Source organism: Myotis daubentonii, chromosome X (genome assembly GCF_963259705.1).
Source record: "Myotis daubentonii chromosome X, mMyoDau2.1, whole genome shotgun sequence".
In the NCBI taxonomy this organism is placed as follows: domain Eukaryota; kingdom Metazoa; phylum Chordata; class Mammalia; order Chiroptera; family Vespertilionidae; genus Myotis; species Myotis daubentonii.
In genome coordinates this window covers 10,768,060-10,795,774 of record NC_081861.1, presented here as the reverse complement: position 1 = coordinate 10,795,774, position 27,715 = coordinate 10,768,060, and the positions used below count along the sequence as shown (strand labels likewise).

The 27,715-nt window shown below is 58.6% G+C and overlaps 1 protein-coding gene across 2 annotated transcripts; it reads right to left on the bottom strand.

The window, feature by feature from the left end:
- Window positions 1–1,847: 1,847 nt before the first annotated feature.
- L1CAM (L1 cell adhesion molecule) lies at window positions 1,848–27,388 on the bottom strand. 2 transcript variants are annotated; one of them, XM_059680541.1, is made up of 28 exons: window positions 27,275–27,388; window positions 17,890–18,074; window positions 15,047–15,061; window positions 14,044–14,149; window positions 13,384–13,586; window positions 12,433–12,555; window positions 12,159–12,329; window positions 11,807–11,918; window positions 11,501–11,685; window positions 10,987–11,118; window positions 10,728–10,874; window positions 10,112–10,223; window positions 9,827–9,993; window positions 9,569–9,725; window positions 9,247–9,371; window positions 8,969–9,079; window positions 8,529–8,726; window positions 7,980–8,050; window positions 7,575–7,797; window positions 6,551–6,666; window positions 6,145–6,346; window positions 5,927–6,049; window positions 5,638–5,811; window positions 5,420–5,539; window positions 5,145–5,297; window positions 4,323–4,457; window positions 3,949–4,021; window positions 1,848–3,278 (listed from the first exon to the last, which is right to left on the bottom strand). In XM_059680541.1, the coding sequence occupies exons 2-28, from the start codon at window positions 17,963–17,965 to the stop codon at window positions 3,050–3,052; spliced, it is 3,759 nt and encodes a 1,252-aa protein (XP_059536524.1). In that variant the 5' UTR covers window positions 17,966–18,074; window positions 27,275–27,388; the 3' UTR covers window positions 1,848–3,049. The 2 variants fall into 2 exon arrangements, with proteins under 2 accessions (XP_059536524.1, XP_059536525.1); XM_059680542.1 differs by lacking the exon at window positions 15,047–15,061.
- Window positions 27,389–27,715: the final 327 nt, after the last annotated feature.

Here is a 27,715-nt window from a genome sequence, read left to right as displayed (position 1 = left end):
TCTATCTCTCTCCCTTCCTCTCTGTAAAAAATCAATAAAATATATTTTTAAAAAAAAAGAACAAGAAGATCTATGTTGAGGACAACAAGTAGTTGCTGCTACAGGTGGAGATTAAGCAGGGATGATGAGTGCAGATAAGTGTTAAAGGTGTTTGTTCTAAGTAGCAGAGAAATGGGACAAAATCTGGTAGGGCGTGCAGTGAGGAGCATTTTTAGTGATAGAAGCTATTACAGCACATTACGGGACTGACCAGCAGGTACCGAAAATGAGAGGTGTAGAAAAGAGAAGGGCCCTAGCCGGTTTGCCTCAGTGGATAGAGCGTCGGCCTGGGGACTGAAGGGTCTTGGGTTCGATTCTGGTCAAGGGTACATGCCTGGGTTGTGGGCTCGGTCCCCAGTAGGGGGCGTGCAGGAGGCAGCCAATCAATGATTCTCTCTCATCTTTGATGTTTCTATCTCTCTCCCTCTCCCTTCTTCTCTGAAATCAATAAAAATATATTTTAAAAAAGAAAGAGAAGACACAACAGTGGGTCTTGAGTGGGTCACAGGGGTGGGACCTGGTGCCTGGGGTTGGGGGCTGACCTCAGTGGACTGGGGTTCACCTATGGGGGCCAGGAAAGGGTGGAGTGTTTGGGGTAGGGCTTCAGGGACAGATTTCATGGTGGGGAAATGTTTTTCTGAAGCTTTCTACTCACTAGGTTAAAGATGAAACAAAGGCCTGAGGAGGCCAGGGGTGGGGAACGGTGCGGGGCCCTCATCTGGGAAAGCCATGGAACAGACTCACAAGTTCCCAAGACAGTGTTTGTCGCTGTGGGGCCGCGTGAGGTTTACATGTGGTCATTCATTTAACGTATGTACTGGTTTCGCCTGGCTGGGGTGACTTAGTTGTTGAGCGTGGACCGATGAACCAGGAGGTCAGGGCACATGCCCGGGGTTGTGGGCTTGATCCCCAGTGGGGAACTTGCAGGAGGCAGCCAAGCATCAATCCTCTCTCATCATTGATGTTTCTGACTCTCTCTCCCTCTCTGAAATCAATAAAAATATACTTTCAATAAATGTAATCGCCCTAGCTGGTTTGGCTCAGTGGATAGAGCGTTGGCCTGAGGACCGAAGGGTCCCAGGTTTGATTCTGGTCAAGAGCACATACCTTGGTGGCAGGCTCCTCCCCTGCCAGGACCCTGGTCAGGGCTCGGTCAGGAGGCAACAAATCAATGTGTCTCTCCCATAGATGTTTCTCTCTGTCATTCCCTCTCTCTTCCATTCTCTCTTTATTTTTTTTAAAAAATATATATTTTATTGATTTTTTACAGAGAGGAAGGGAGAGGGATAGAGAGTTAGAAACATCGATGAGAGAGAAACATCGATCAGCCGCCTCCTGCACACCTCCTACTGGGGATGTGCCTGCAACCAAGGTACATGCCCTTGACCAGAATCGAACCTGGGACCCTTCAGTCCGCAGGCCGGTGTTCCATCCACTGAGCCAAACCGGTTATGGCCCATTCTCTCTTAAAAAAAAAATCAATGGAAAAATATCATTGGGTGAGGATTAAAAAAAATGAAATCAATAAAAGCATATAAAATAAATTAATCAAGTGTGTACTGGTTTCAAGGGCAGGCACTCATTAGACAAGGAAGAGGCTCCTGAGACCTGGCCCCACTCTGCTCCCTCCCCTGCCCCGCTGCAAGAATGAGGGGTCCAATGGTGGGGGTAGCCCAGAGCTGCCTCCGAGGCCCACCAGGGGCAAGAGGGACAGGCAGCCAGGCCTGGAAGGGGAGGTAGGACTGGCCTACTGCAGGCACTGAGGGGTTGGAGGGAAGTTGTGCTCGGCAAAATGACAACAGTTCCTCTTCGTTTCCAGGTTTTTATTTGCCTGTTATAATTCTGATATTTATATACATATATATATAGACTTTTTTGTACTGGGCTTATCAACAGACCAAGCAAAGGCAGACAGGGAGATGGGGCTGCCGGCAGGAGCACAGCAGAGCTGGGAGAACCCATCTTTCCTGTTTGTTGGCTGTTTGAATTTTTCCTGGGATGGGATCAAAGCTAATTGCTAGAAAACCTAGAAACCACCTAGAGACTCAGACATCTGCCTACACACTAGTGGCATATGGGGAAAGGGCAAGGCTAGGAATTTTCAAAGTCACGGTGTATTTACATTCCCAAGGTGGGCAGAGGGAAAGGCCGAGGGGGGAAAGTGTTCAGACTGGGGGTGCGGGGCTGCTAAGGGGTCCTAGAGTGTGGTAGCGGCTGGGAGAGGCGGGGGCCACGGGGAGTGGGGAGGAGCTGTACCCGCCCCGCACCCTGGCAGTGATGGTGGCCACTTGGATGTTGTCTGGTGGGTACCGAAGGCAGCGTGTGTAATGGAGCTCCTGAAAGCCAGCCACAGGGTGGGGTGGGCGGCGGGAGGAGGGTGATACTGGCGCGTGGGGACTCTGGGCCCCCCTGATGGCCTCCTCTGCACCCAGAGCCAGTTTACCCAGCCCCCACCCTGGTTGGAGCAGAGATGGCAAAGAAAAGGGAGCAGATGGTGGGGACACTGAATTCCATCCTCAGTCCCAGCCAAGCTGGCCAAGGAGTGGCTGGGGATGAGTGTCAATCGTGGTCCTGAGGAGGTCCCACCAGGCAGCATCTGGGAGACCCCTCCGGGACCGTCCCCGCTTCCCCTCCCGGGCCAGCTCAGCCTCCGTCTGCCCAAGGCTGGCGAGGCAGCACCTGAAGGCTCCTGACGTGCGAGTGATCAGCCGGCCCCCTGAGCTGGAACAAAGCAGTGTGTGTCCAGCAAGGAGTGCAGCTGGGTTTTGGCAATAAAGTGGGGTGCGGGTAATCAAAAGGGGGTCAGGCAGTGAACTCTCTCCTGCTCCCAACTCAAGCCTCCCATAGGCTCAGGGCCAGAGAGTGGGGCGAGGCCTGGTGGAGACAGGGAGGGGCCTCGGTCCAGAGGTCAGGGACCCAGAATGGGCATCGGGCCGGGGGTCTTGGCCTCTGACTCCCCTGCGGCCCAGCCCTGGGCTGCACCCCACCTGCCTCGCCGGGCTGGACCCCACTACTCCAGGGTCCCTGTGGGGTTGATGGGGGAGGCAGCCCCCGAGCTGTCATTGCCTCCTGCTGCCTCCTTCTCCTTCTTGCCGCTGTACTGGCCAATGAAGGAGCCGTCCTCGTTGAACTGGACATCCACGCTGCCCCCATAGTCAGCCAGGCTGTCATCACTGCCCAGGGGCTTGATGTCTCCATTGAGGGATGGCTGGCTGCTGAAGGCCTTCTCCTCGTTGTCGCTGCAGGGGCAGAGGGTAGTGGGGGAGGGGGGGAGTGGGAGGCTGCCCAGGAGGGGCCCAGCCGGTGCTGGCCTGAGGGAGGAGGCCTGGCTGGGAGGCCTGGTGGGGCCCCAGTGGCCCAGGCTCTGTCTGCTTTCCATTTGCTCTGAATGCAATGGAGACAGGTTCATATTGAGGTTCGCATCCTTGACATACATCCCTGAGGGCTAGTGGCATGCACACCCCCAGAAGGGCAAGGCGTGAGATACCCGGAATCCTGGCAGATGCGTTTAGCCTGGGGGCTCATGGGGCCTGGCTCCTTGTCTGTAGATGAGCCAGACCCCTAGGCAGCTGTCAGCCCTTGCAGAGCCCAGAGGGAGGGAGCTGGGAAGGTGACGGCCAGGCCTGGAAGCTGGGTGTGTGTGTGGAAGAGGAGCTGGAGGGGTTGGCTTGTCCCCGAAGCAGGGAGCTGCCAGGTCAGACAGGCCCCCGGCTCTTCTCAGCACATACTGTCCGGGGTGGGGGGGGTCCCTGCCATCAGGGTCTGACAGTATCTTCCCACCACCCCTGCCTTACCTCTCCAGGGACCTGATGTCACCCAGCAGCACAGAGAAGAGAGAGAGACAGCGTCAGATACAAAAGCGAGGGCGGTGCTGGGCAGCTGGCTGGCAGTGCTCCCACCCCAGCTCACCTGTACTCGCCAAAGGTCTCGTCCTTCATCGGCCGGGCCTCAGAGTCCACCTGGGTGTCCTCTTTGTCTTTTACTGAAGACACAGAGAGGAGCTGACTGCTTCTCCAGCCCCAGCCTCTCCCTGGACAATGGGCCCCACCCCCAGGCGGGAGACACAGGCCAGGCCCCCTCTCTGTGCTCTGAGCGCCCCCAGCACTGTCTCAGCCGCTCTCAGGAGCCAGGAAACTTTTAAGGGTATACTTGTCACCCCACACGGCTGCCATTTGCTCTGGGCCCCTGCCTGCCCCCCAACATGCCCATGCCGTCCTGCCAGGGGCTCAGGGACCCAGGGGGACTTGTGAAAGGGACACAGGGTGGCCCAGGGTCAGGGTTACCTGAGTACTTGCCACCCTTGCTGCGCTTGATAAAGCAGAGGATGAGCAAGATGAGGAGCAAGAGGATGATGGCGCTGACAAAACCGATGAACCAGCCCTCAGTGGTAAAGCCGGGGGGAGGGAGTCTCACTCGGCCTGAGGGGGAGGGCCCGGTCCCAGGTGAGACAGAGCCCCAGTCGCTGCAGCCCGGCAGCCCAAGCCAATGCCCCCAGGTTCATGGCCTTGTGTGCGGGCCTCACTATTGTCACAACCCCTCTGCCCTCAAGGAATGGGTAGGGGCAGCAGCAGGCCTGGCCCACAGACACCAGAGGACCAGGTGGGGGCTGAGGGCCCTACAGCTCCTAGCCTGTAATTTATTGATTTCAGAGAGGAAGGGAGAGAGGGATAGACACATCAACATCAATGATGAGAGAATCATTGATCGGCTGCCTCCTGTATGCTTCCTACGTGGGATCGAGCCCACAACCCGGGCATGTGCCCTGACCGGGAATCGAACCGTGACCTCCTGCTTCATGGGTCGACGCTCAACCACTGAGCCACACCAGCCAGACGAGGGGTGTGTGTAATTGACGTGAGAGGGGGGACCCTCTGGAGAGCAGGGGGCAGGGAGGAAAACCTTCTGAGAAAATGATTGCCTTAGAAACAGTTAAAACAGAAGGATACTAAAATGGGCTGTTTCAGGGGCCTGGAATCTCCATCATGGGTCAAGGGGCACCCAGATTCTGGGAGGAGAGAGGAGCCATGAGGCCTACGGTGGTGGTGGCTGAGCTGGGGACAGAGGGTAGCTAACTGCGTGGTGCCCCGAGCTCCCTGGAGCCTCACCAGTGCCGTTGGTCTTCACAGTTGTTTCCTGCAAGAGCACCGTCTCCTTGAGCAGCCGGATCTGGTAGTTAGTACCCGGCTGCAAGTCCCACTGTGTGTAGGACCTCTGGTTGTAGTTGACATACTGCGGCGGGATAGCATCCATTTTCTCATCTGCAGGAGCGAGAGGGCAGCAGGGATGAGTGGGAGTCCCGGGCAGCACCTTGCTCCACACCATCCCCAGCCCCTCTGGGCCCAGAGTTCCTTCTCCCCCCAGAGGCCTCATGCGTGCTCACCACCCAGGGGTTTGAACAATATCTGGAACCCGAAGTTGCACTGGCCCTCCTTGGGGAACCAGGAGACCACGCTGTAATTCTCGCCGACTGTGGTCGAGATGTTGCCAAAATCTGCGATCCCTGGGGAGCGAGAGGATGGTGTGGGACCTCGAGGCAGCTCAAGGTCCACCCTCCTGGGCCTGGCTGCCTGACGGGGCCTCCTCAGCGCTCCACCTTACCAGTTAAGGTCCTGGTGCCTCCTTCCCGCGTAATGGCCTCGCCAGGGCCCTGCTTCGTGGTGGCCTGCAGCTGGAAGCGGTACTGCAGGTGCGGGCTAAGGTTGGTCAGGTTGTACACCCGCAGCTCGGGGTCCGAGAGGTTGAAGGACAATTGCTCCTCGCCCCCGTCACCCACTGCAAGGACAGGCAGGGAGGGAGTGAGCCCTGGCAGACAGCTCTACCCGCACCCCAGTTCCCCTCCAGCTCCCGCTCAGGCTGGGCTGAGGCTCTGAGCCCCCGACATCCATACGTGGCAGGCAGGACAGCACGTAGCCAGTGAGCACGCCGTTGTGGCTGAACGGAGGCTGCCAGTGCAGCAGGAGGCTGGTGTTGGACTGGCACTCCAGGTGCAATGCCTCCGGGGGGCCGGGCACTGCAGGGCACAGAGACGAGTAGCAGGTCCTCGCCCAGGCTCGCCCTGGGACAGCAAGGAGGGGCCAGGACCGGGGCACGGAGTGCAAACCTCACCTCCCTCTGGGGTGCTGAAGGTTGTCTCGCTGGGGGGCCCCAAGCCCCGGCTGTTAAAAGCCCGCAACTCCAGGCGATAGGAGCTGTAGGGCCGCAGGCCATCCAGGACGGTGCTGGTGGTGTTGGCGGGCACCACCACGTGGGTCTCGTGGATGTGCCTCTTGTTGTGCCTCCTCTGACTGCTCACCCACCAGTACGTCAACTGTAGGTGGACAGGAGATCCCACAGTGACCCCCGGGTAACATGCTACCCACTGCCCTCAACAGGGACCCTTTCCTCACAACCCAAGGACTTCCAGAAGAGCAGCTGGCAGGTGGCAGGGGCCCGCCTCCAATCTTCTCTCACTCTTGGTGGCCTCACCCCTCACCCCAGGGATCGCCCCACCGCCCACACCTCGGACCCTTACATTGTATCCGCGGAGGTGGCCCTTGACCTGGGCTGGATCCACAGGCCACCACTTGACCAGCACGGTGCTCGCGTTGAGAATTTTGATGTCTTCCAGCTTAGGTTTTGCCTGGGGATCTGGAAGCAGCCAGTAATGTGGATGAGGGCCTGTGGCATCCTGAGGCCGGTCCAGAACCCTCCCTCGGGGTGGGGGGTGGGGATGGATTTGGAAGCTCTATGGGGGGCAGGCAGTTGAGGGGCAACAGGGCATTTACATGGCCTCAGGGTCTGTCTCTCTCTCTCTCTGCAGACTGTTTATTAGTTGAAAACAGTAACTACAGGGAGGAGTAACCAGAGAAGATCTTGAGGGGATGATCAAAGCGAGTATCTCATGTTTCAATTCAAGGGAAGGAAAGCAGCAGGACCCCGTGTGGGATCCTGGACTGCACCCTGGACTGGATCCTGACTGCACCCTGGACTGGATCCTGACTGGACCCTGGACTAGATCCTAACTGGACCCTGGACTGGATCCTGAGTGGACCCTGGACTGGATCCTGACTGGACCCTGGACTGGATCCTGAGTGGACCCTGGACTGGATCCTGACTGGACCCTGGACTGGATCCTGACTGGACCCTGGACTGGATCCTAACTAGACCCTGGACTGGATCCTGGACTGGACCCTGGACTGGATCCTGGACTGGACCCTGGACTGGATCCTGGACTGGACTTTGGACTAGACCCTGGACTGGATCTTGACTAGACCCTGGACTGGACCCTGGACTGGATCCTGGAGTGGACTCTGGACTAGACCCTGGACTGAACCCTGGGCAGGGAGAAAGACAGCACTGACTAGTACAGTTGGAATATTGACTGCCAACTAGAGAAATGTATTGTGTCGATGGTAAATCTCTGGACTTTCGCAATGGCACTTTGGTTACGTAAGACAACAGAATATTCTTACTTCTATGAAATGCGCTATTGAGAGGTAGGGGCTGGGAGGGAGTGGGCTGTGAAGGCACACGCGGGCTCCACACCCGCTACTCACAGTCTTCCCCAGAGTAGCCAACGGTGACCTGGGGCTCGGGGCCCTTGCCCTGGCTGTTGATCGTCTGGACCTTGATCTCATAGGGCACAAAGGTGGAGGTGTTGGACACCACCAAGAAGGGGTCGCTCACGATCTGTTCCTGCCAGGCCCCTCGCGTCCCCTGAGGGCGCCACTGGACACGGTACTGAACCTGGGGGGCGTTCCAGTCCATCCACCTGAGTGGCTGTAAGGGGCGAGCAGAACAGGAGCTGGTCAGCCAAGAGCAGTCTCCTCCTGTGACACACCCTCACCTGTGACCCAGCCTCACATCCCGTCATCCTCTGGTCCGTAGCACAGCCAGGGGATCGGCAAACATGTGGGTCCTGGCATGATGTCCCGGGGCGAGCTCAGCCCAGGCCCCCTCACCTTCCAAGTGATGACCATATTGTTGGTCTCGTTCCCTTCCCCCTTCACGTCCACGGGGTTCTTCTCTGGGGCTGGAAAGTAATGTGTTGTTAATACATCAATGCTGGGGCCCAGCTGACATGGCTCAGGGGTTGAGCATTGACCCAAGAACCAGGAAGTCACGGTTCGATTCCCTGTCAGGGCACATGCCCAGGTTGCAAGCTCAATCCCCAGTGTGGGTCATGTAGGAGGCAGCCAATCAATGATTCTCTTTCATCATTGATGTTTCTATCTCTCTCTCCCTCTCCCTTCTTCTCTCTGAAATCAATAAGACATAGTTTTTAAAAAAGCTTTAAAAAAGACATCAATGCTGTGGGGTCCTGCTGAGGCAGAGAAGGTCAGAGGACCAAGGAAGGAATGGCCCTTTCTGGCCATTAGCCCCCGAGGGAACCCCACCCCCCAGCTCCCTCTGAAAACCAGAAAGCGGGGGACTTGGGTACAATCCCCTCTGCGGGCCCTGCTTGCAGAGCCTGGGGACCCTGCATCTGAGACCCCTCCCAAGTGGCTCACCTGCCTCGGGTGTGACCACAGTCTCAGAGGCCGGGCTGGGCTCCCCAGGGCCATATTTGTTGATGGCGGTAACTCTAAAGGTGTAGTGGACATAGGGTGACAACTTGAGGGTGGTGGAGGTCTGGTTTCCAGGCACCTTGCCCAGACTGTACCATTTCTCAGGAGCCATCTCCTTGTCTTCAAATTCAATGTCATACTCTGCAAAAAGGAGTGAATCGCAGTGGAGTTATCAGCGTGTGGCATGGGGACGGGTAATGGGAGTCCAAGTCTGGCTTGGGCCGAGGGAGGGAGTGCCCAAGGCCACTGGCATTCTGGGACTTGCATGAGGAACCCTGAGCCCCAGTGAGGTGCAGTCATGGAGCCAGGTACCCGGGAGGAGGGAGGGCTAGCGGGGGTGGCAGTGGGGGGGGGTTGAGTGGCATCATGCTCAGGCCTCTTACTCTCAATGGGGGCGTTGTGGTCGTCAGCGGGGCTCCAGGACAGGCGCACCTGGCTTTGCTTCAGCAGGTGACGATCGGACAGCTCCAGCTGTGGCACCGGCCCGGGGCTCCCTGAGGGCCACAGCGGGTGGGTTTTCTGGCCCATGCTCGAGCCCAAAGATCAGACCCCCAGTTCAAAAGGGCCCTGTCATGTGAACCTGGGTCCCTGTGCTCCAAGGCCTGGTGCCCCCCAGGCCTCCAGGCCACGAGCCTGCTGAACGCTCCCCCCCAGGACTCACCCACCACCTGGAGCTCCGCCCTGCTTTCCACCACATCCAGCTTCGTGCTGGCCACGCAGCTGTAGTTGCCCTGGTCGCTGTAGTCCAGGCTGTGGATGACCAGGTGCCCGTCCTCTATGAAGTACCTGGGAAGGTGAGGGAGGGATGCTTGTCCTTATGCTCCCAATGGACCCACCCCTCTCTCCACCATCTGTGCTCTGCTCCCTTCCTCCCCCCTCCTGCCAGAACCTTCACCCTCAAAGTAGGGGTGCTCCCCCCCTGGATGAGGCCAGGTCTGGACATTCTGCTTTTCCCACACTGCCCCCTTCCACTGGGCCCGCACTTGTCACTGTCCCCAGGCTCCTGGAGGCTGCGACCATCTCTACGCCAGGTGATGCTCTGCTGCAAGGAGGGGTCAAAGGTGGCCTGGCAGGTGAATGTCACCCTTGAGCCTTTCTTCTTGATTGTGCTCTGGGGCCCCTGTGTGATCCGAGTGGCATCTGAGGGCAATGATGGGAAGGGAGGGTCACTCTGGTGTTCTCCAGAGACCCTGACCATCCCTCCTGGAGGTGCTAATCACATGGGGAGGGGGTCACCTGACCTTTGACCTGCAGGTTCGCCACGATGGTTACATTGTTTTGGTCATTGGCAGCCTGGCAGAAATAGTGTCCTGTGTCGTTGGCCTGGAGGTCTCGAATGCCCAGGGTCCCGTTGGTGTAGGGGAAGAAGCGCTCGTCTTGTAGCACCGTCTTTCCTTCCTTGTCCAGCCTGGCACAAGCCGGGGGTGGGGGACCTGGCTCAGACCCCAGCCATGCGCTCCCTGCCCTCCTTGGCTCCCTAGGCCAGAAGATGGCTCAGACCACCCCTGCTGAGTGGGAGCACTCACCACTGGACGCTGGGCACAGGGGCTCCAAAGACCTTGCACAGAAGGTAGGCAGTGCTGCCCTCGACCGCCAAGTAGGTCTCATTGTCTGGGGTCAGGATCTTGGCCGGCAGCTCTGGGAGACAGTGCGGGGGTGGGGGTGGGGGCAGATTCAGGGCTCCGCAGGGGAGCTCTACCCATCAGGCTTCCCTGTGTCCAACTCAGGCCCCCGCCAGGCTGAGCCTCTCTCGGCCTTAGATGTGTCTCCCTATCCCAGCCGCCCAAGTTTTACCAATCATTCGAGCCCCCACTGACAGTCCACCCCTTCCTGCCCTAGCCCCCATCTTCCCTGAGGCTCCAGGAGAGGAGCCACCATGCTGGCCTTGGGCATGTCCTGGCCAGGGTGACATGGGATGAGCCAGAACGCTCTGTGAGGCTGCTTCCTCATCTGCCCTTCCTCCGTCTCCCTGCCCTGCTGTTGTGAGGATAAGCGAGAGATGGGCTGAAGGGCCCCAAGAGAAGGAAGGCAGCGGTGGTACACAAACCAGCTGCTGGCTGTCAGCCTGGTGGGCTACAGGGACAGACTGGCGGTTGTGAGGCACAGAGGGGAGGGGAGGGGGCCTAGCTTGCTGGCACTCACGGACAACATAGATGTAGGCATTGGCCAGCAGGAGCCCGTGCCGGTTGCGGGCCTCGCACTGGGTCACCATCGTGTCGCTGGGCTGCACGTTGCTCAGGATGAGGGCTCCATGCTGGATTCGGTATTTTTGGTCCTTGGCCGGCAGCTCTGTGCGTGCGGCAGGTGGGTCCACAGGCCAGGGCAGGGCAGTGAGCCATGCTGAGTCCCCTCCCGTCCCTCCTCTTCCTCCCCCATCCCCCAGGGCTCCCCATGCTCTCACCCTCCACAGGGATGCCATTGATTCTCCAGGTGACCTCTGGTTCGGGCCTACCCTGCACTTGGCAGTCCAGGCGGGCAGTCTCCCCTGGCCCATACAAACGGCTCTGGGGCTTATGCAGCCAGTATGGGGCAGCTGCGGGGAAGGGGAGAGCCGCCCTGAGCCCGCAGCCTCAGCCAGCTCTCCCCCTGCCTCCCCCCACCCCCGCCTCCGTGACAGTGACATCACAAACTTCGGTCCCCAGAGGTCATTCTTTATTTTTCCTTCAAAATTTTCTTATTCTTTCTTTTTGAAATTGATTTGAGAGAGAGAGAGAGAGAGAGAGAGAGAGAGAGATATGTTGTTCTACCTATTTTATGCATTCATTGTTGATTCTTGTATGTGTCCTGACTAGGGATCGAACCTGCAACCTTGGCATAACAGGACGATGCTCTAACCAACTGAGCTACCTCAATGGAGCCCCATTCTTGGGAGCCTTGCAACCGGGCAGGGGTTAAGCCTGGCAGAGGCACCATACCTTCCACGGTGACGTAGTAGGCGTGCCGGTCACTGCCTAGGGAGTTCTCAGCCAGGCAGCGGTACTCGCCATCGTCCTCCTCGCCCACGTTCAGCAGGTGCAGAGTCTTGTTGTGGTTCTGGTAGGTGACTCGGTCGGCTGGCATGGGGCCACTTGGACGCAGCCACTTGATGGTGGGCGTGGGGCTGCCCAGGGCACAGTGCAGGGAGGCCAAGGAGGAGAGTGGAGGGGAGAGAGGACAGGGCTGCTGAGCCCCGCCCCTCAGCAGAGACCCTGCCCAACCCCACCCCGGGCTCCTAGACTCACAAGCCCTCGGCGATGCACTCCAGGACCAGTGGCTGCCCCTGCAAGGCCACCAGGTGGCTGCTGGCGTTGGTAGGGAAGAGCAGGCGTGGCTTCCGGTCAATCATGCTGTTGGCTGTGAGGAAGGAACAAGGGAGTGGGTGACTCTGGACACCGGGATGAGCCCCTGGGATCTGTTCCGTTCTGTGCTGAAGGGAGACCCCATCTCTGCTCTTGCCACCCAGAAAGGGGTCTGGGGAGGGTTGAGGTGGAGCCAAGCTGTCCTCGAGGAAGATTGAGGTCTTCCGATCTAGCAAACGGGACAGGCCTGAGGGTCACAGAAGAGTGCGGGCATGTCAGAGCCTTTGGGACTCACTGGCTTTGACCCGGAGGTCAATGGGTTCCTTTTGAATGATTGTCCGAGTGCCAGGGAAGTGGGCATGGCAGATGTAGTCTGAGTGGTTGTCCGAGGTGAGCACGTTGGCGAAGTAGAGGTTGCCATTTTGACCCATTGTCACCCTCTCATCCTGTTTGATGTGCATGATCTCTGCGGGGATGGGGGTTGAGGAGGCAGAGGTCAGGACCTCCGTCCAGGAAAATATGACCACTGGCACACCCACCCCAGGCGGCGGCCCCTCGTGGGCACCCACTGCTGTTCATCCAGTAGATCCGTAGAGGCTCTGCACTGGGTGGAGGGTGGCAAGGCAGAATCACCGACTCCCCTTCCTCTACCTCGACAGGTTTCACCGTCTCCTTTGGCCACTTGGGAGCACCTAGAAGGGACAGAGAGGCTGGCACGATGGGTCCCCACTCTTCTCCTGGTCAAGGCAAGTCAGGGTGGGGGAAAGGCGGAGGGATAGCTGAGGGTGTGAGAGGGCCAGACCATGAGCAAGGTCACATAAAAGGAGGCAGAGACTTTGGGTCCTTTCTGGGCTCAGGGCTGAGACCGGCACTCCATGCAGGAGAGGATGGGCTGGCCAGATGGCTGTAAAGGGTTAACCCTCCACAATTCTCAGTTCCCACCCCCAGGACAGGACAAGGATGGGTGGGGGGAGCCTGAGGTGCAGCAGTGGGGGAGGGGAGCTGTGGAGGGATGCGGGAATCACAGACCCTTCCATCATCCTGACACAGAAACCATGGCAACGGTTCCCAAGGTAACCGGAGGGGCAGAGAGAGGAGAAGCCAGCTTGGGAGGCAGAAAGCTCAGGGAGGACGGAATGCAGAGGGAAAACCCCAGGGAAAGGGCGACACAGATAAAAGCAGAGCCAGAGAGGCCAGGTTGGAGGTGGGGAGAAGGAACAGGGGAGAGGGAGGAGGGGAAGCAGAGGGAAGGAGACAGTGGTGAGGGAAGTGAGAGAGATGACCCAAGAGTGGTGGAGAAACAAATGGGACTGCAGACATGGAGAGGGGACAGAAGCTCAAGCCCAGGCAATGACTCAGACAGACAGGGCAGGCAGAGGGAGGGACAATGCAGGCAGAGCATCAACCCTCCACCCACCCAGCCAACAAGCCACCAAGCTCCCACACAAGGTCCCTGAGACTTGGTCAGGGACCCTGTCGTGTGTCCCAGGCCTTTGCCCTGTCCCTGCAGTGCCTCGCACCCTCAGCCATGAGCTGGATCTCGTGGGACATGGCGGTGCCCAGGTTATTGCTGGCGAAGCAACGATAGGTGCCCTGGAACCTCTGGGCAAAGTTGCTGTTGTTGCCAGCGATGGTGAAGGAGCCCGAGTGGGGTGCCTGTTTCACCGTCACATCCAGTTCCTCGTTGGGTTTGAAGTGGATGCCATCCCGGGTCCAGCGGAACCTGTGGACAGAAAAGGGCTCAGGGGGGCGAGGCCCTGGAACCTGTGTCAGGAGATGGACGAGGCTGGAGACAAGGGCAGTAGCAACCAGGGGCCCCTGGGACAGGCTGGGATGGGGCCAGGCCCAAGGGTGATGCGGGAGATCTGGGGCTTTGGGGTTCAGAAGTTGGGAGGCCTGAGGACTCGAAGTTGAAGTCAGCCCGGCCAGCATGGCTCAGTGGTTGAGCATCGACCTGTGAACCAGGAGGTCACAGTTCAATTCCAGGTTGGGACACACGCCCGGGTTGTGGGCTCCATCCCCAATGTGGGGTGGGGCGTGCAGGAGGCAGCCAATCAATGATTCTCTCACCATTCTCTCTCTCTCTCCATCTCTGAAATCAATAGAAATATATTTTTTTTAAAAATCAGAAGTTGAGGTCAATGGTCAACAACAGGGCTTAGAGGGTGAAGGTCACTCACAGCACTTCGGGTTTGCCACTGGCCTCACACTTCAGGCTGATCTCGTCTGTGGGGAAGACAACCAGGCGCCGTGGAGACTGTTCTGTGATGACAGGTGGCTCCATCACTGGGGACAGGATGGGGAGAGTGGTGGTAAGGATGACATCATGGCCTCAACCCCCATCTCATCATGAGAGAGGCAGGGTCTGGAGCCCCTAGAGGCCCCAGGGCCATGGGGGCGGGGGAAGAGTTAGGACAAGCTAGAGAGACCAAATAGCTTGGCCATAGGCTTGTGGGACATGAAAAAAGAAAAGGGGTACAGAACAAATATAGAAAGAGACAGAACAGAGAGAAAACAGCAACAAAGGTTACAAAGTAAGACGCCCCAAAGAGAGAGATGAAGCCAAAGAGAGTGGAAGAAACAGGACAAAACCAAGGACACAGAAACCAAGAAGGGAAAACCCCTCACAGGGAGAGAGAGGATCAGAGAGAACAGAGCACCAGAAAAAAACGGCAAGAGTGATGGAGAAAAGCCAGGCCAGGGCAGTGACAGAACAAAGACAGCTGACACCGGTGAGAGACAGGGAGAGGGAGAGGCTGAGGTGGGCCTCCAGCCTGAGTCAGTGGAACAAGAACCCAAGGGCCAGAAAAGACAGCAACCAGCCTGGCCGGCGTGGCTCAGTGGTTGAGTATCAACCTATGAACCAGGAGGTCATGGTTTGATTCCTGGTCAGGGCACATGACCAGGTTGCAGCCTCCATCCCCAGTGGGGGACGTGCAGGAGGCAGCCAATTGATGTTTATCTCTCTCGTCATTGTTCCTATCTCTCTATCCCCCTCTCTTCCTCTCTGAAAATTGAAAAAAAAGAAAAGAAAAGAAAAGAATATATATATATATATGACAGTAACCAGCACAGGGCACATGGCACACAGGGAGAGGAGGAAGGAGAGGGGGACATGCTGGCACCCCTCTTTCCCTCTCTCCCTGGCCTTCTGGCAAACACTCTCACCCTTCCCCAACTTACCGTGTTGTCCTTCATCTGAGAAATCCAGGCAGCAAGGGAGAAAGCGGAGAGAAATGCTGACACACAGTCCCAGCAGGGGGCCCGATGGCATGGGGAGAAATAAGCATGGGCAGACCCCCTGGGCAAGGGGAGAGTGGGAGAGGCAGCGTAACATGACGGAGGAGGCACATCCTGGGCTGGAGCTGTGGCAGGTCAAGACCCAGGACAGGACAGAGCCCAGATCACTGCTTTAGGGGTGGGGCGATGCCCAGGCCTCAATGCCAGAGGGCAGGGGGAGAGAAATCCGTGCCTTTAAAAGGAATGCCCTTTGGATGGATGCTTGCATCTGCCTGACAGGGCCTGCAGAACTGACTCCCACCCCACCCAGGATGCCTTGGGAGGCTGGGAGGCAGACAGCCCAGGGCCAATGCACCCTCCCCTGCTCCAGCCCACTTCCCTCCTAATCCAATTAGCAGGGCTCAGTGTTTTCAATTACCCAGGCCCAGCCTTCAGAGCCCAGCTTCCCCCTCCCTGCGAAGCCCTCCCAAAGGCCCTGCAGTTTCCATCGCCTGCAGGGCTGACATAGCCCTCGTTTTCTCCCCTTCCTTCCTGCCAGTCTGCCACCAAGCTCCCTGAGGCCGAGGCCAGAGTCGCTGCCCAGCTGCAGGACTCAGCCCAGCACTGGCCAGGGTGGCTGTGAAGAAGGAGGAGAGAGAGAGAGAGAGAGAGAGGGCAGGCAGGGCAGGGAAGGGAGCACTTGGCTGCTTCTGAAAGCTTTGTGTCTGCAGAAGACCTCAGCGTGAGGGTCCCCAGGAGAGAGGAGGGGGCTCCCTGAGGACACTGCAGAGAGCCCTGAGCTGGGGAGGGGCAAGTGCAGGCAGCCCAAGAGCAAGAGACAATGACAGGGACGACAGGATAGGGAAAATGGACTGGGTGGGGAAAGCAGGAAGAAACAAAGGGGCCTGGTATGGCTGGGGAGCAAGCTTGAGCCGGAGGCCATATTGTATCGAGGTTAATACCAAGTGCAGACCAAGGGCCAGGGCAGCGTCGGACCTGCCAGGGTCTTTGGCCTCCTTCTCCTTCCTTGCTCCTGCCTTTCTCCAAATTCTCCCTGCCTCTCCACACAGAGATGCACCTGGCCAGATGGCCCAGCCCATGTGGTAGTAGGGTGGGCAGATACACAGGGTAAGGCCTGAAAAGCCACTGAGAGGAGATGGAGAAGGAAGGAGGATGAGTATGTGTGTAAATGTGCAAAAGTGTGAGACCAGCACATGTGGATGCCCTGGGGTGTACTGCAGTATGTTTGTGTCCACCAGTATATCTGTATAGGGGTGTGTCTTGCCGGAGTACATCTGAAGGCCGTGTGTGTACATGCTTGCCTTCAGTGCACAATTTTGTGTTGTATGCCTCCTCTGTGTTTGTGTGAATGACTGTTCCTTTGTGTCTAAACCCCTCATTTTTGTGTGTGTGCACATGTATGCAAGTCTGTGTGCCTCTTATGTGTCCTCTCGGGGTCTCTGCCTCTTCTGTATCTCTGTGCCTGGCTGGGTCCAGGTGGCTTGTCTGTGTCTGCCCATGTGTGAGTCCATGTGCATCTGTAGCTGGGGGAGTCTGCATAGGTGTGACTGCATGGACCTCCATGTGTGTATCTAAGGGGGCATCCCCAACCTTTGTTCTGTCAGCCCCTCTCCACCTCCTCTAAACCCTTGCTGCTCCCTAATGCCAGGTGCCTTCTAAGCCCACCTCCTTTGGCCCCTGCCCCATTCCTGGCATGGACACTCTTTCTCACTCTTAGCTCCCAGCTCATCTCTCAGGGACACTGGCCTCCCCCAGGTCCAGGTTCAGAGACAAAGGTGGCAAAGTAAAGGGCAAAGGGATTGGAGCTATGGAAGGAGCAGGCTCAAGACACACAAATGCTACCCTGTGAAATGCCCTTCACTGAAGCCCAACAGCCACTTACAGCAGTGTTTACAACTCCTGCTCACACTCAGGAGAAAAGACCATCACAGTAACATACCCCCTCACACACAAACAGGTACTCACATGCAGCCCCACTCACACGCACACACGATTCACTACAATCAAATGTTAACAGGCAAATACCTGAAGACCTTCACATACCTGACCAATAAATAACAGTTCTGGTGACTCACAAGCTTACCCATATAGGAAATCAAAACCACACTCAGGAATCACACTCAAGAACCACACTTAGTCAATCATAGCCACGCACATCCACACATACAAATATACAGCCTGTCCAACTCACTGGCACACAAAAATACCCTCTAGTTCCAATCCCAAACACCCCCGCCCCTACCTGTGATCCCCCACAAATGTAATGTTCCAGCAGCCCCACCTCCCAGACCCACCAAATAACTATGCATTAAATCGTTAGCACCAGAAGCCTGCTGGGCCTTTGCAAGGTGTCTTTTCCTGCCTAGGTTCATAGGGCTACATGGTTCCAAGATGAGAATCCCCAAATTAGAAGTGGGGTCAAGATTTGAATCCAGGCCTTTGCACAAGCTAGTTGAGCCCCATTTTCCCACCCGCCTGCCACACCCCTGGGGGAGGGGGATGTGGAGAGGTGGGGTGGATCCAGGGATGGCAAAGAGGAGGCCCAGCGTCGAACCCTCTGTCCGTGGTGCTGAAATTTCCCCAGACCCGCCCGCGCCTCTGCTCCCTGTCCATGGTGCTGACACACCCTGTGCCTTCCATTCTGTTCTCTCCAAAGGTACCCAACGTCCTGGGTACCTCCTGCCCACTCCATGCCTAAGAAAGGAGGGATGAGGGGGTAAAGCGTAAGGGTCCGGAACCGGGAGAAGGTGAGGAATTAGAAAATAAAGAGGAGTCAAGCTACTCACATTCATCAGGGATCTGGATGAACAGGCAGGGGCTGCAAAGGAGGAGAGGCCACAAGTACCGCAGCGCCACGGCCATCTTCCAGGCGGCGCCGGCGGCACGGCACAGCCGCCGGACTCGGCTCAGGCTCGGCCTGGTGGGAAGAGGGCCAGTGGACGGCTCGGGGCGGGAACTGGGGGTGGGGGCACTGGGAGAGGGGAGGATGGAAGGAAAGGTGGGGGAGGAGAGAAAACGGATGGTTGTTAGTTACAAACATCTGGGCGAGCCAGGGCTCTTGGCCCCGCCCCTAGCCCCGCCCGCTGCTGGTCGACTTCCCCCATCCCTTCCTCCCCCAGCCCCCAACTTCGAAGAGACCAAGCACTGGCTGGGCCTCCAGGTTGCTTTTCATTCCCTGCTCCTCAGGGCCCCTCCCCGCTCCTATTTGCCTTTCCCATTAACTGCCTCTCCATCACCAACTTGTTGCCCCAATCAGCTCCCCTGGGCATGCCACAGGCTGCTCTGTGCATGTTGTTATCATGTATGACTTCATGTGCCAGCAAGCAGGTGCCCCTGGGCATGAGTGTGGGTGTGGATCTGCATGTAGCCAAATGTGCACATCAGTATTTATGTGGCTGTGTGTGTGCATACAGAACATTTGTCTTTTTTCTGGGAGGGGGCTGCACTCAGGAGCATGTGCTTGTTTTCTTGTGTGTCTGTGTCTGTGGGGGATATATTCTCATGTCTGCTATTTTTGTGTGCACACACAAGCATGGGTGCACACATATGTAGAGAAGAACTCTTGTTGCAGTCTCATTGGTATGGGTTTCAGAGCCTACTGATCACTGAATGCTGTTCCGGCCTGGGGGGCTTGGAAAGTGGAGACAGGGAAGGAAGGAAAGGGGCCCAAAGAAGCTGCATTGCACAGAATAGGTTGAGGGAAATGAACAAAGGGGGAAGAAAGACTGACCTCAGGAAGTGACAGGAGGGAGGGAGGGGAGGAGGAAAGCACCTCTCCGCTGTCCCTCAGGCCCCCAGGGGGCAATAGAGGCGACTGTGGCCTCCCCACTTCCAGATGCTCCAAGCCAGGGTCAGGTCAGGGGTCAGGGAAAGCTCTGGGACAGTGCTTCTGACACCTCTTCAGTGCCTGGCAGGCCCAGCTTCTTAAGAGGAAACAGACTCCCAAGAAGACAGACCACTTTGACTCCAAACAGGAAAAGGTGTGAGAGAGGCAAGTGATGGAAGTGCAAGCGGGCAAGAGCAGGACGCTGGGTGGCTGAGAGGTTGGAGACTGGAGTCCGAATTCTGGATGCCTCGCCAAACCCATACTGGGTATCCTCCTTGTGCCAGTTAGGACCTTACCAAGGGTGAGACCAAGCTTCATCCAGGATGCCAGAAGGGTAGGTGGGGAGGCGTGGAATGCTGTGCTAAGATATCTAGACTTTGTCAGGAGGCTACCAGGAGCCACAAATTGGTTTTGTGTAAGGTGACCCACGAAGAGTAACAAATGCAACAGACTTTGGGGAATAGGCAGGGAAAATAGAGGGCGGTGAATAGCAGTCAGCTTGGAGCTCTCAGACTCCCCCACCCAATGCTGCAGGGGGAGTGGGAGGGGGAGAAGCACCAGAGTGGGTCAATGTGGATGGGCTGAAGGCCAAGGGAATGACTTGGAGAGGAAGTGGCAAACACACAGCCAATTCCCAACTTGCAAGAGCTAAGCTGGGGCCCAGAAGGGAGGAGCAAGAGCAGACCTGATCCACCCCCTCCTTCCCCAAGAAAGCCAGTGCAAGCAGGGTGGGCCCCAGGCCTCAACTTCAAGGCCTGTAGGAAGCAGTAGGAGACTCAGATCAGAGGGCAGGTGATCAAACAGCAGCCTTGGGAGCTCTGAGCGCTCTGGTCTTAGGAGGGGGAGGGAAGGGAGAAGCGAGAAAAAACAATCAAAGAAGGACCTTCCTGCACTCAGTGGCCCAAGTGCTCCATTTGCTGGAATGACATTCCCCGTCATGCCAGCCCCTCCATTTGTCCTCCAAATCTAGGCTCCCACAATGGGTGTGGCATATACACCCCAGGCGTATACACAGGGGAAATTCCATCCCCCCCAAATCCCTGTCATGCCCCACAGTCTCACACCCAACCCCTTTTAGTCTCCTGGTATTTGCCAACCAACTCGCCACCTTCCCAGGCGCTCAGAGCCAGGCAGGAGCCAGGTTGAGGCTCCCTGACAGCTGGCAGCTCTGCCTCCTCTCCTCCCACTGCTGCTGGGTCTCTGATCTCTCACCATTCCTCTGGCAATTACAGAGCAAGCAGCTCAGGTTGTCAGCTCAGCGGGGCCCCCCACCCCCCATCAGCACCTCCAGGGGCAGGGGAGGGGGGAGTATTCCACAAGCTGGTGTACAGATGGAGCCAAGGCCATGTCTGTGAAGGTGGGGCAGACTGGGGAAGACTGAAGGGTGACAGACAGGGTGAGAAAGAGGCAGGAGGGAGCTGGAGAGGCTGAGATGTGGGGCTGGGGGAGGGAATGGAAGACAAAGACAGATGCTGGACCACCCCGGTTTCCAAGATGAAGAAATGGAGAAACAGAGACCCAGGCAGCAGGGAAAGGAAGAGGAGAGGGGAAAGGAGTACAAAGGGTGGGAGGCAGCTGCAGAAAGCACTGATGAGAAGTGGCCAGCAAGGAGTGAGAGGGGTGTGTGTGTGTGTGTGTGTGAGAGAGAGAGAGAGAGAGAGAGAGAGAGAGAGAGAGAGAGAGAGAGAGAGAGAACAGGCCTAGTGGTCCAAGTCCTGGACCCTGGGGGATGCACCAGGCAAGGGGCGGGGAAGGAGGAGAGGAGATGAACCTGAGTCAGAGGAGGGGGCCTTTTAGGGCTTGGATGTCAGGCTGGACTGATGGGCAGGGTGGAGCAGAGAAGCTGTGAGCCAGCATCAGAGACAAACAAAGCCCACAACGACAACAGAGAGAGAGCAGCAGGTCCCCGCCACTTGTGACACTGGAGCAAGGGTGTGGTAGTAAGACGAGATGAATGAGCCACTGGCGGTCGGCCCTCAGGGAGCAGGTGGGCCCCCTGAAGAGGGGGAGGAAGAAGCACCCGGAGGATCACAGTGGATTCTTCCGAGATTGCGGCTAAGGCAGAATGAGTAGCCACCTGGCTGGGGGGAGGGGGGGTGCCCAGGAATCCACAGGCACAACAGTGAGTGTCTGTGTGTACACCCGGATGTGTACCCACTGCATAAACCCATCACTGTGCTGGGGGAGGGCACAACAAAGGCAGGCTGCTCCCCAGTGGGTCCAGCTGGGAACCCATCCTCCCCTGGGGCCTCACGCACCTCTCACAGGCAGGCAGAGGGAAAGGGTGTGGCAGGAACTGAAGTGGATGAGGTTGGCAAGGTCAGGCCCATTGGAGCCTGCAGGGAGGGGCCCGGCCCCTGGCCATACCCTGGCCCCACGGGGCCTCTGGAACTGCTCTCCTCTGGCCTCTGCCCACTGGCTGGGGGAGACTTGAGAGGACATGGAGCCAGGCTGAGCCCTGGGGTGGCTTGCCCCCCCCAGAACCTTTAAGGGTGCCCTGCATGCCTTGTCCTCTCTGCCCCTCCCATCTGATGGAAATGCACCTGCCCAAGGCATAAGTAACACAAAGGTCCTCCAGCCCAGTGTCTGTTGAGAATGGCAGTGCCCTATGACCTGGCAGACCTGAACGGGGGCAGGGCTGGGGGCTCAGTGCCCCAGGTGTGTGAGACGGTCAAAGTGTGGGTACCACGCCTGCATATTTGTAAGTCTGGGGGGCCTGTGTGGTGACATGCATGCCTGGGTTGTCACCTCAACAGGACTGGAGGGGGCCTTGGAGCCTGTCGGCACGTACATGAGGGTGCGGGTGTCACCTACATCCCATGCACTGTGTTCCTTTAAGTCTCCTTCTCGCCCTCCCCCCCAGGCTGTGGCTGGCGGGTTTCCATGGAGATGGAGCCCAGCTCCCTCCGCTGGCAGAGATGGGGGAAGCCTAGAGGAAAGCTTACTGCAGCCTAATGGGTTATTTAGATAATATATAAAGGAGGCTGACGGGTGGGAGCCCCCGCAGGTTCCTGGGGGCCTGGAAGTCTTAAAGAACGGCGGTTTCCTCTTCTGTGCCCCCCTGTCTCGCCCCTCCCAAAGGACACCCCCACCAGAGTACACCCTCAGCCCCTACAAGGCTGAGGTCTCCAAGGCAACCACAGCTTACCTGTAAAGGACCATTCTCCTTAAAGGATGAGGAAGGGGTGGGACAGAGCTTAACCCTTTGTGGAGGAGCAGAGAGAACAGTCTACACTGGGGGAGGAAGGCAGAATCTCACCATCAGTGGCAGGGACAGCTTTTCTCTATCCCCCCTGCCCCCACCCCCATGTCAGAGTCAGCTGCCCCATTTTATTGAGTAAATTCATGGACGGCGCTTATGACATGCCAGGCACTCTTACACACAGGGACACTTTCACACACATCGCTCATTTAACCCTTAAAATCGCTGTGTGGGACGGATGTGCTATCATCCCCATTTTACAGATGAGGAAGCTGAGGCGCAGAGAGCCAGAGTACCATGTCACTGATGCTCAGCAGGGGTGGGGTTCTCGATGGGGCAGAGGCTTCCTCTGGGTGCCAGCTCATCTCTCAGGGCCTCTGCTTCCCAGCATGTGTTCCCAGGGGGCCAGGAGCCTGGAGGAGAATGGCCTCCAAGCCATCCCGCACCCTGGAGAAGGGCCTAATTTGCTAGGCAGATGGCAAGCAAATGTGGGAAGCCGGGAGGGAAATCTCAGGAGGAAGCCACGCATAAGTAGGATGTGACCCTCGGCACAGAGCAGGAACCATCCCATCCCTCGGCCTTGGGTTTCACCTGACCGCCCATCCCAGGAGGCCGCCCATCCACAAGAAGGCAAATTCCTTTCCCCTTTCAACTCAGGGCAGCCTGGGTGCCTTGTGCCCCTCCCGTTATCCAAAATGCTGGGTTGCTCTGGCCCTTTTCTTGACACCAAAGGTCCCAAGGCCTCCTCACAAAGAGGCTTTGACTACCAGTCAGGGCTTCGGGACAGCATGGACGCCCTGTGCAGAAGTGGAAACTGAGGCCCAGTGGAGTAGGGGCCAAGGCTCTGGCCTCCCAGACTCCTAGAATGGCAGCAGTGCAGCCAAGTATCCCATGCGCAGTTGGGGAAACTGGCGCCCACAGACTAAAAGCTGCGTCCCCACCCTCTCCAAGCCTTCTCTGGCTCTGGACTCTGAGCCAGACCAGAAACCCCCTGACCTGAGAAATGAACTTGGGCCTTGGGGACTAGGCCAGAGGGGGGATGTACATCCTGTTCCTATCGTGGGCAGGGCCTGCCTCCAGGACTAGAGGGGAGAGAAGGCTGCAGAGCAGGCAAGCCATGTGGGAAGGTGCTAAGCAAAGTGGAGAGGCAAGGGGGGCCCAGCCGGCAGCAAGAGGCACCAGCCCTGGGATGCCTGGGGCGGGGGGGAGGGGGGGAATCGGGTGCCTAGAAACAGCTCAGACACTGCCAGGCCCATCCAGCCCCCTCAGGGCTCCCCACTCCCAATGGGTTAAAGGGCAGAGGGGGCACAGGAAGACTGGGGGCGGACAATGGAGCCTCTGTCGTCCCAGGCATTCCTAAGGCATGAAGGCAGGAGGCCAGGGGAGGGGCCAGAGGGCACCCCAAACGGGAAACCCCACATCATGGCAGCCTCTGCAGCCACCATCATCAGGCCCGCCCCTTCCTAGCACAGGCCCAGTAGGGGCATCTGAGGGGACTCATGTGGGCAGAGGAGGATCTGTGTGCGCATGCTCTCTCTCTCTCTCTCTCTCTCTCTCTCTCTCTCTCTCTCTCTCTCACACACACACACACACACACATACACACACGAATGCACACATGCAACCCGATATATGATCCCCACACATGCAAATAGGAATAAGCACACACTCACATGCCCAAAGCTACCCTCCTATACAAACCTCCAGCCCTGCTGCCCTGCCCTAGTGTGTCCGCCTCTGAATGTTTTAGCCCAGAGAGCTGAGGGGAGGAGGCTCCTTGGGACTCATAACCTCACTTCAAGAGGAACAGCCCAGCAGGACTGCATGGCCGAGTGTGCAAAGCCCAGGATGCTCTTAGCCTCCTGCCTCACCCCTTCCAAGGCCAGCACGGCTGTCCTTACTGGGTTTAGGGCCAAACATTGTCAGAACGGTGGCTGGGTGCTCCCTCCGTGGCTTCTGGAAAGACCAGCAGTCCAGACCCAGACCCTGCCCCTGCCCCTGCCCCTGCAGAGGAACTCCCCCGCCCTCCAGGCTCCTCCCTCTCTGCAGCCTTTAGGAAGCCACAAAGATCCTGTTGATATCGGGGAGAAAGCAGGCCGGCCCTGCTAACCTTCCATCCCCCTCCCCTGCCCTCTGGGTGGAGGTGACCAGGTGCCTGCCCCTGTCCATCCTCCAGGTCAGACGAGGCCCCCAAGGGAGGTCTGAGCCCAACCTGAAGCCGTGGCTCAGAGTTCAGAGGGGCCAAGTTTAATCAAGAGCAAGACATGGGAGAGGAGGTGAGGCAGGAGGGGAGAGGAGCAGAGGGAGAAGCTAGACAAAAGGAGAAGCTGAGAGGTGGAACCCAGGGCACCTACGGGGGGGGGGGGGGGAGGGCAGGGGGCGCGGAGGAAGGCAGAGGCAAATGGGGGGAGAAGGGAGTAGTGCACTCCCCACAGTGAAACTCCAACTGAGCTGGGAGCGGAAAGGTGATGTCTGGGGGGGGGGAGGGGCGGGAGTGGAAAGGTGGGTGACTGAGAGCTGGGGGGTGGGGAAGCAGAAGGGGGAGCCCAGGATTGGCCCAGGGCCCCACCCAGGGACCTAAACCCTCCCTTTCCAATGAAGGGAGGAGGAGACAGGGCAAATGCAGCAGCCAGCTTGGGAACCCTAGAGGGGGGATCCAGATACCTGGTCTCCCCCATTGTCTGAATCACAGGATAGGGCGGGGTCCTGGGGCTCAGAAGGGGCCTGGTGGGCAGGGCAGTTGGCTGGGATGCCCATCTCTGCACAGGACCCCACCTCTATTCCGTTTTTCCCCAGAGCAGGTTCCTCCTAGGCTCGGGGCTCCCACATCCCTCCTGGCCCCCCAAGCTGTTTCGACCTTTAGCCCAGGAAGGAGATCCAGAAAACACTTCTATCACACCTTCGCCTTGGCTCTCCTGGAGGCTGGGCGGCTCTGCAGGACCCCATGACCCTCGCTGCCCAGAAGGGTGACCCAGAGACCTTCCCAGCTGTTGTCATTCAAAGTGGCACCAGGGACAGTTTGCCTTGAAAGGGACCTTAGAGATTAAGGAGCCCGTGCCCTCCTGTGATAGCCAAGAAGGCTGACACTCAAAGCCAGGAAGGGCCTGAGGATCTGGAGCCACTCAGCTGGGGAGTGGCAGGTATGGCACGGGGGCCGCCTCCTCCACCCTCCCCAGCCAGTCTTGCCCAAGCATGTGGCATGGAAGGCACCCTCCCCAGCGGCAGGAAGAGGCCGATGGGAGCGCAGCCTGGGTGCTCCTGTCTGCTGGAGCGGGCCCTTCCCTACTCCGCACCTCCCTTTCCCTTCAGATAGTCACAAAAAAGGAAAGCCAATCTGTGCCCCCGAGGACGAAGACAGTGTCAGTCTGGTTCATTACTGGCTTTTCCATGGGCAGCCGTGAGCACTTGGCAGTGAGCGGCCCAGCCCATGGGCCACGGAGTGGTCGGGCAGGGAGGAGCTCATTACTGCACAGGGAGGGGCCCGCCGCCTCAGGTTGCTGTGTGCCCACTCGCTGCTCTGCATGGGTCTGGCCACTGGTGGAGTAACCTCCCAGAAGCAGGTTGTAGCGAACCAACGAGATTGAGGCTGGGGTGTGCCGAGCGGGTTTCTCTCTGGGTGATCAGATCCCCAGTGAGTCTTAATTTCTTTTGTTCTTTTCTGTATAATTCAAGCGCACCACCACAACGAGACTAGGACGCAGCATAGAAAAATGGCCAGGAGCTGAGGGTCCCAGCCCTGACCTGAGCTCCCCATGTGGTCACAAACACCTAAGAGCCCCGAAGGCTCAGGAGCCCATGGGTGCACATGCTGGCGCTGCACGGGCGCTTGTGCCAGGTGAGAGGCAGGCCCGGCTCAGTCCCATTGCCTACAGTCAGAAGCTGGCCAGAGGCGAGAGGCCCCAGGCAGGCCCCTGCCCCAGCCACCCGACAGGGGACAAGAAAGATGAGGCTCAGAGACACTTCATGAGAAGAAAGGCTGATTGGATTATTCACATGAGTCAGCAGAGATGGCACTGGGCTGCCCAGAAGCCCCTGCCTTCTGGGTGGAGTTAACTGGAAGGAGGGCACCTAGTGGAGGGGGATGCCAAGCCTCCCCTTCTTGAGGGGGCAGATGGCCCTCGGCCTGCCACCGAGAGACAGGCAGTGATGGGCGGGGCTCCAGATATCCTGTAGGGGGCAGCAGGTTGTGCTAGGTGTTCTTTGCCATCCCTGCCAACCAAGAGACTCCCAAAATCTGCCTGAGGAAGGGGGTGATAGGAATTGTGGACCCTCCCATAAGCAAACAGGGGCAGGAAGACTTTGCAACGGGCAAAAGACCTGCCGTGAGTAGGGATAGGGCCTGAGCCGAGCATCTCGCTTTCTAGAACCCCTGGCGCTGAGCCAGTGATGCCCTCCCTCCCACGCCTCTACCTGGTGGACCCACATCCTACAACCATGTGCACAGGCGCACCGGTGGGCGCCCAGGCCCATCTCACTGAGGCTCCAGGCGCGCCCTGTGCCTCCGGGGAGGAGACCCCGATCCTGGTGCAGTCTCGGAGGGGAGTTCCGAGGAGTCCAGGCTGGGGTTTGGAAAGAAGAGTGAGAAGAACAAAGCCCAGCCCGGTTCCCTCCCCTCCCCCCATTGCAGGGGCAGCCTACCCCAACCTCCCCTCCCACCACGCTGGCCACCGAATTTTCAGTGGAACTGGGACCTCGACTGGGAAAGAGGGCCAGCCACGCCCAGGGCCACACCCCACGGCAGCCTTTGGGGAGGGGGGGGCGTCATCAGGCCCCATCGCGCTCCCTTTCTCACACACGCACACACCCATAGGGACGTGCCAACTTCAGCCCCCACCTGCCTGCACAGACCTTGTCTGACTCCCCCCACCCACCCGGAGTGTCCCTCCTCGGATCCGCATTTTGGGCGCAACCCAGGTACCCCTCACCTGTCGGGCTCTGGCCCTGGTCCCCTGCCCTTGCCCCACTCCTGTCCGCACGGCCGAGCGGGTGGAGGGGGGGCACCTGGGTGGGGCTCCGGCCGCCCCACCCGTGACCGCGAGCCCAACGGAGCGGCGCTCACGCTCTCGACCCCGGGCAGGGCTGGGACCGGGGACCGGGGACATTGCAGCCGCGGCCGGTCCCAAGGGCAGGCCTGCCCGCCTTACCTGCGCTACGGCCGCCACTCAGGCTGCCCGCCCAGCCTCCGCGCACGCCGGCCTCGGACCCGCCGCCCGAGCGCGTCTGCGAAGCCTGGAGATGCTGCGTCGGAGGCGGCAGGGCGGGGGCGGGGCGGGGCGGCGTGCGCGCGGGAGGAAGGGGAGGGGAGCGCAGGGGGGAGGGAGGGGGGAGTGAGATCACCTCCCCCGCTGCCCGCTCCGCCCCCCGCGCCCTCACCCCTCGTCCCGGAGGAGCCTGGCTGCGGAGCCTCGCGCGCCTGGGAACCCCTGCTGGCCCGTTCGGGGGAGCTCAGTGGGACCGTTGCCCGCAGCCCCGGAGTGCCTCGGACCCCGGACCCCGCACCGCAGTGGAGGCTCGGGACAGGAATCGCGGAGCGGGAGTGTTCCCAGGGTTCGGGGCTGGGCCTTGGAGAGAGGAGTCGAGTAGGA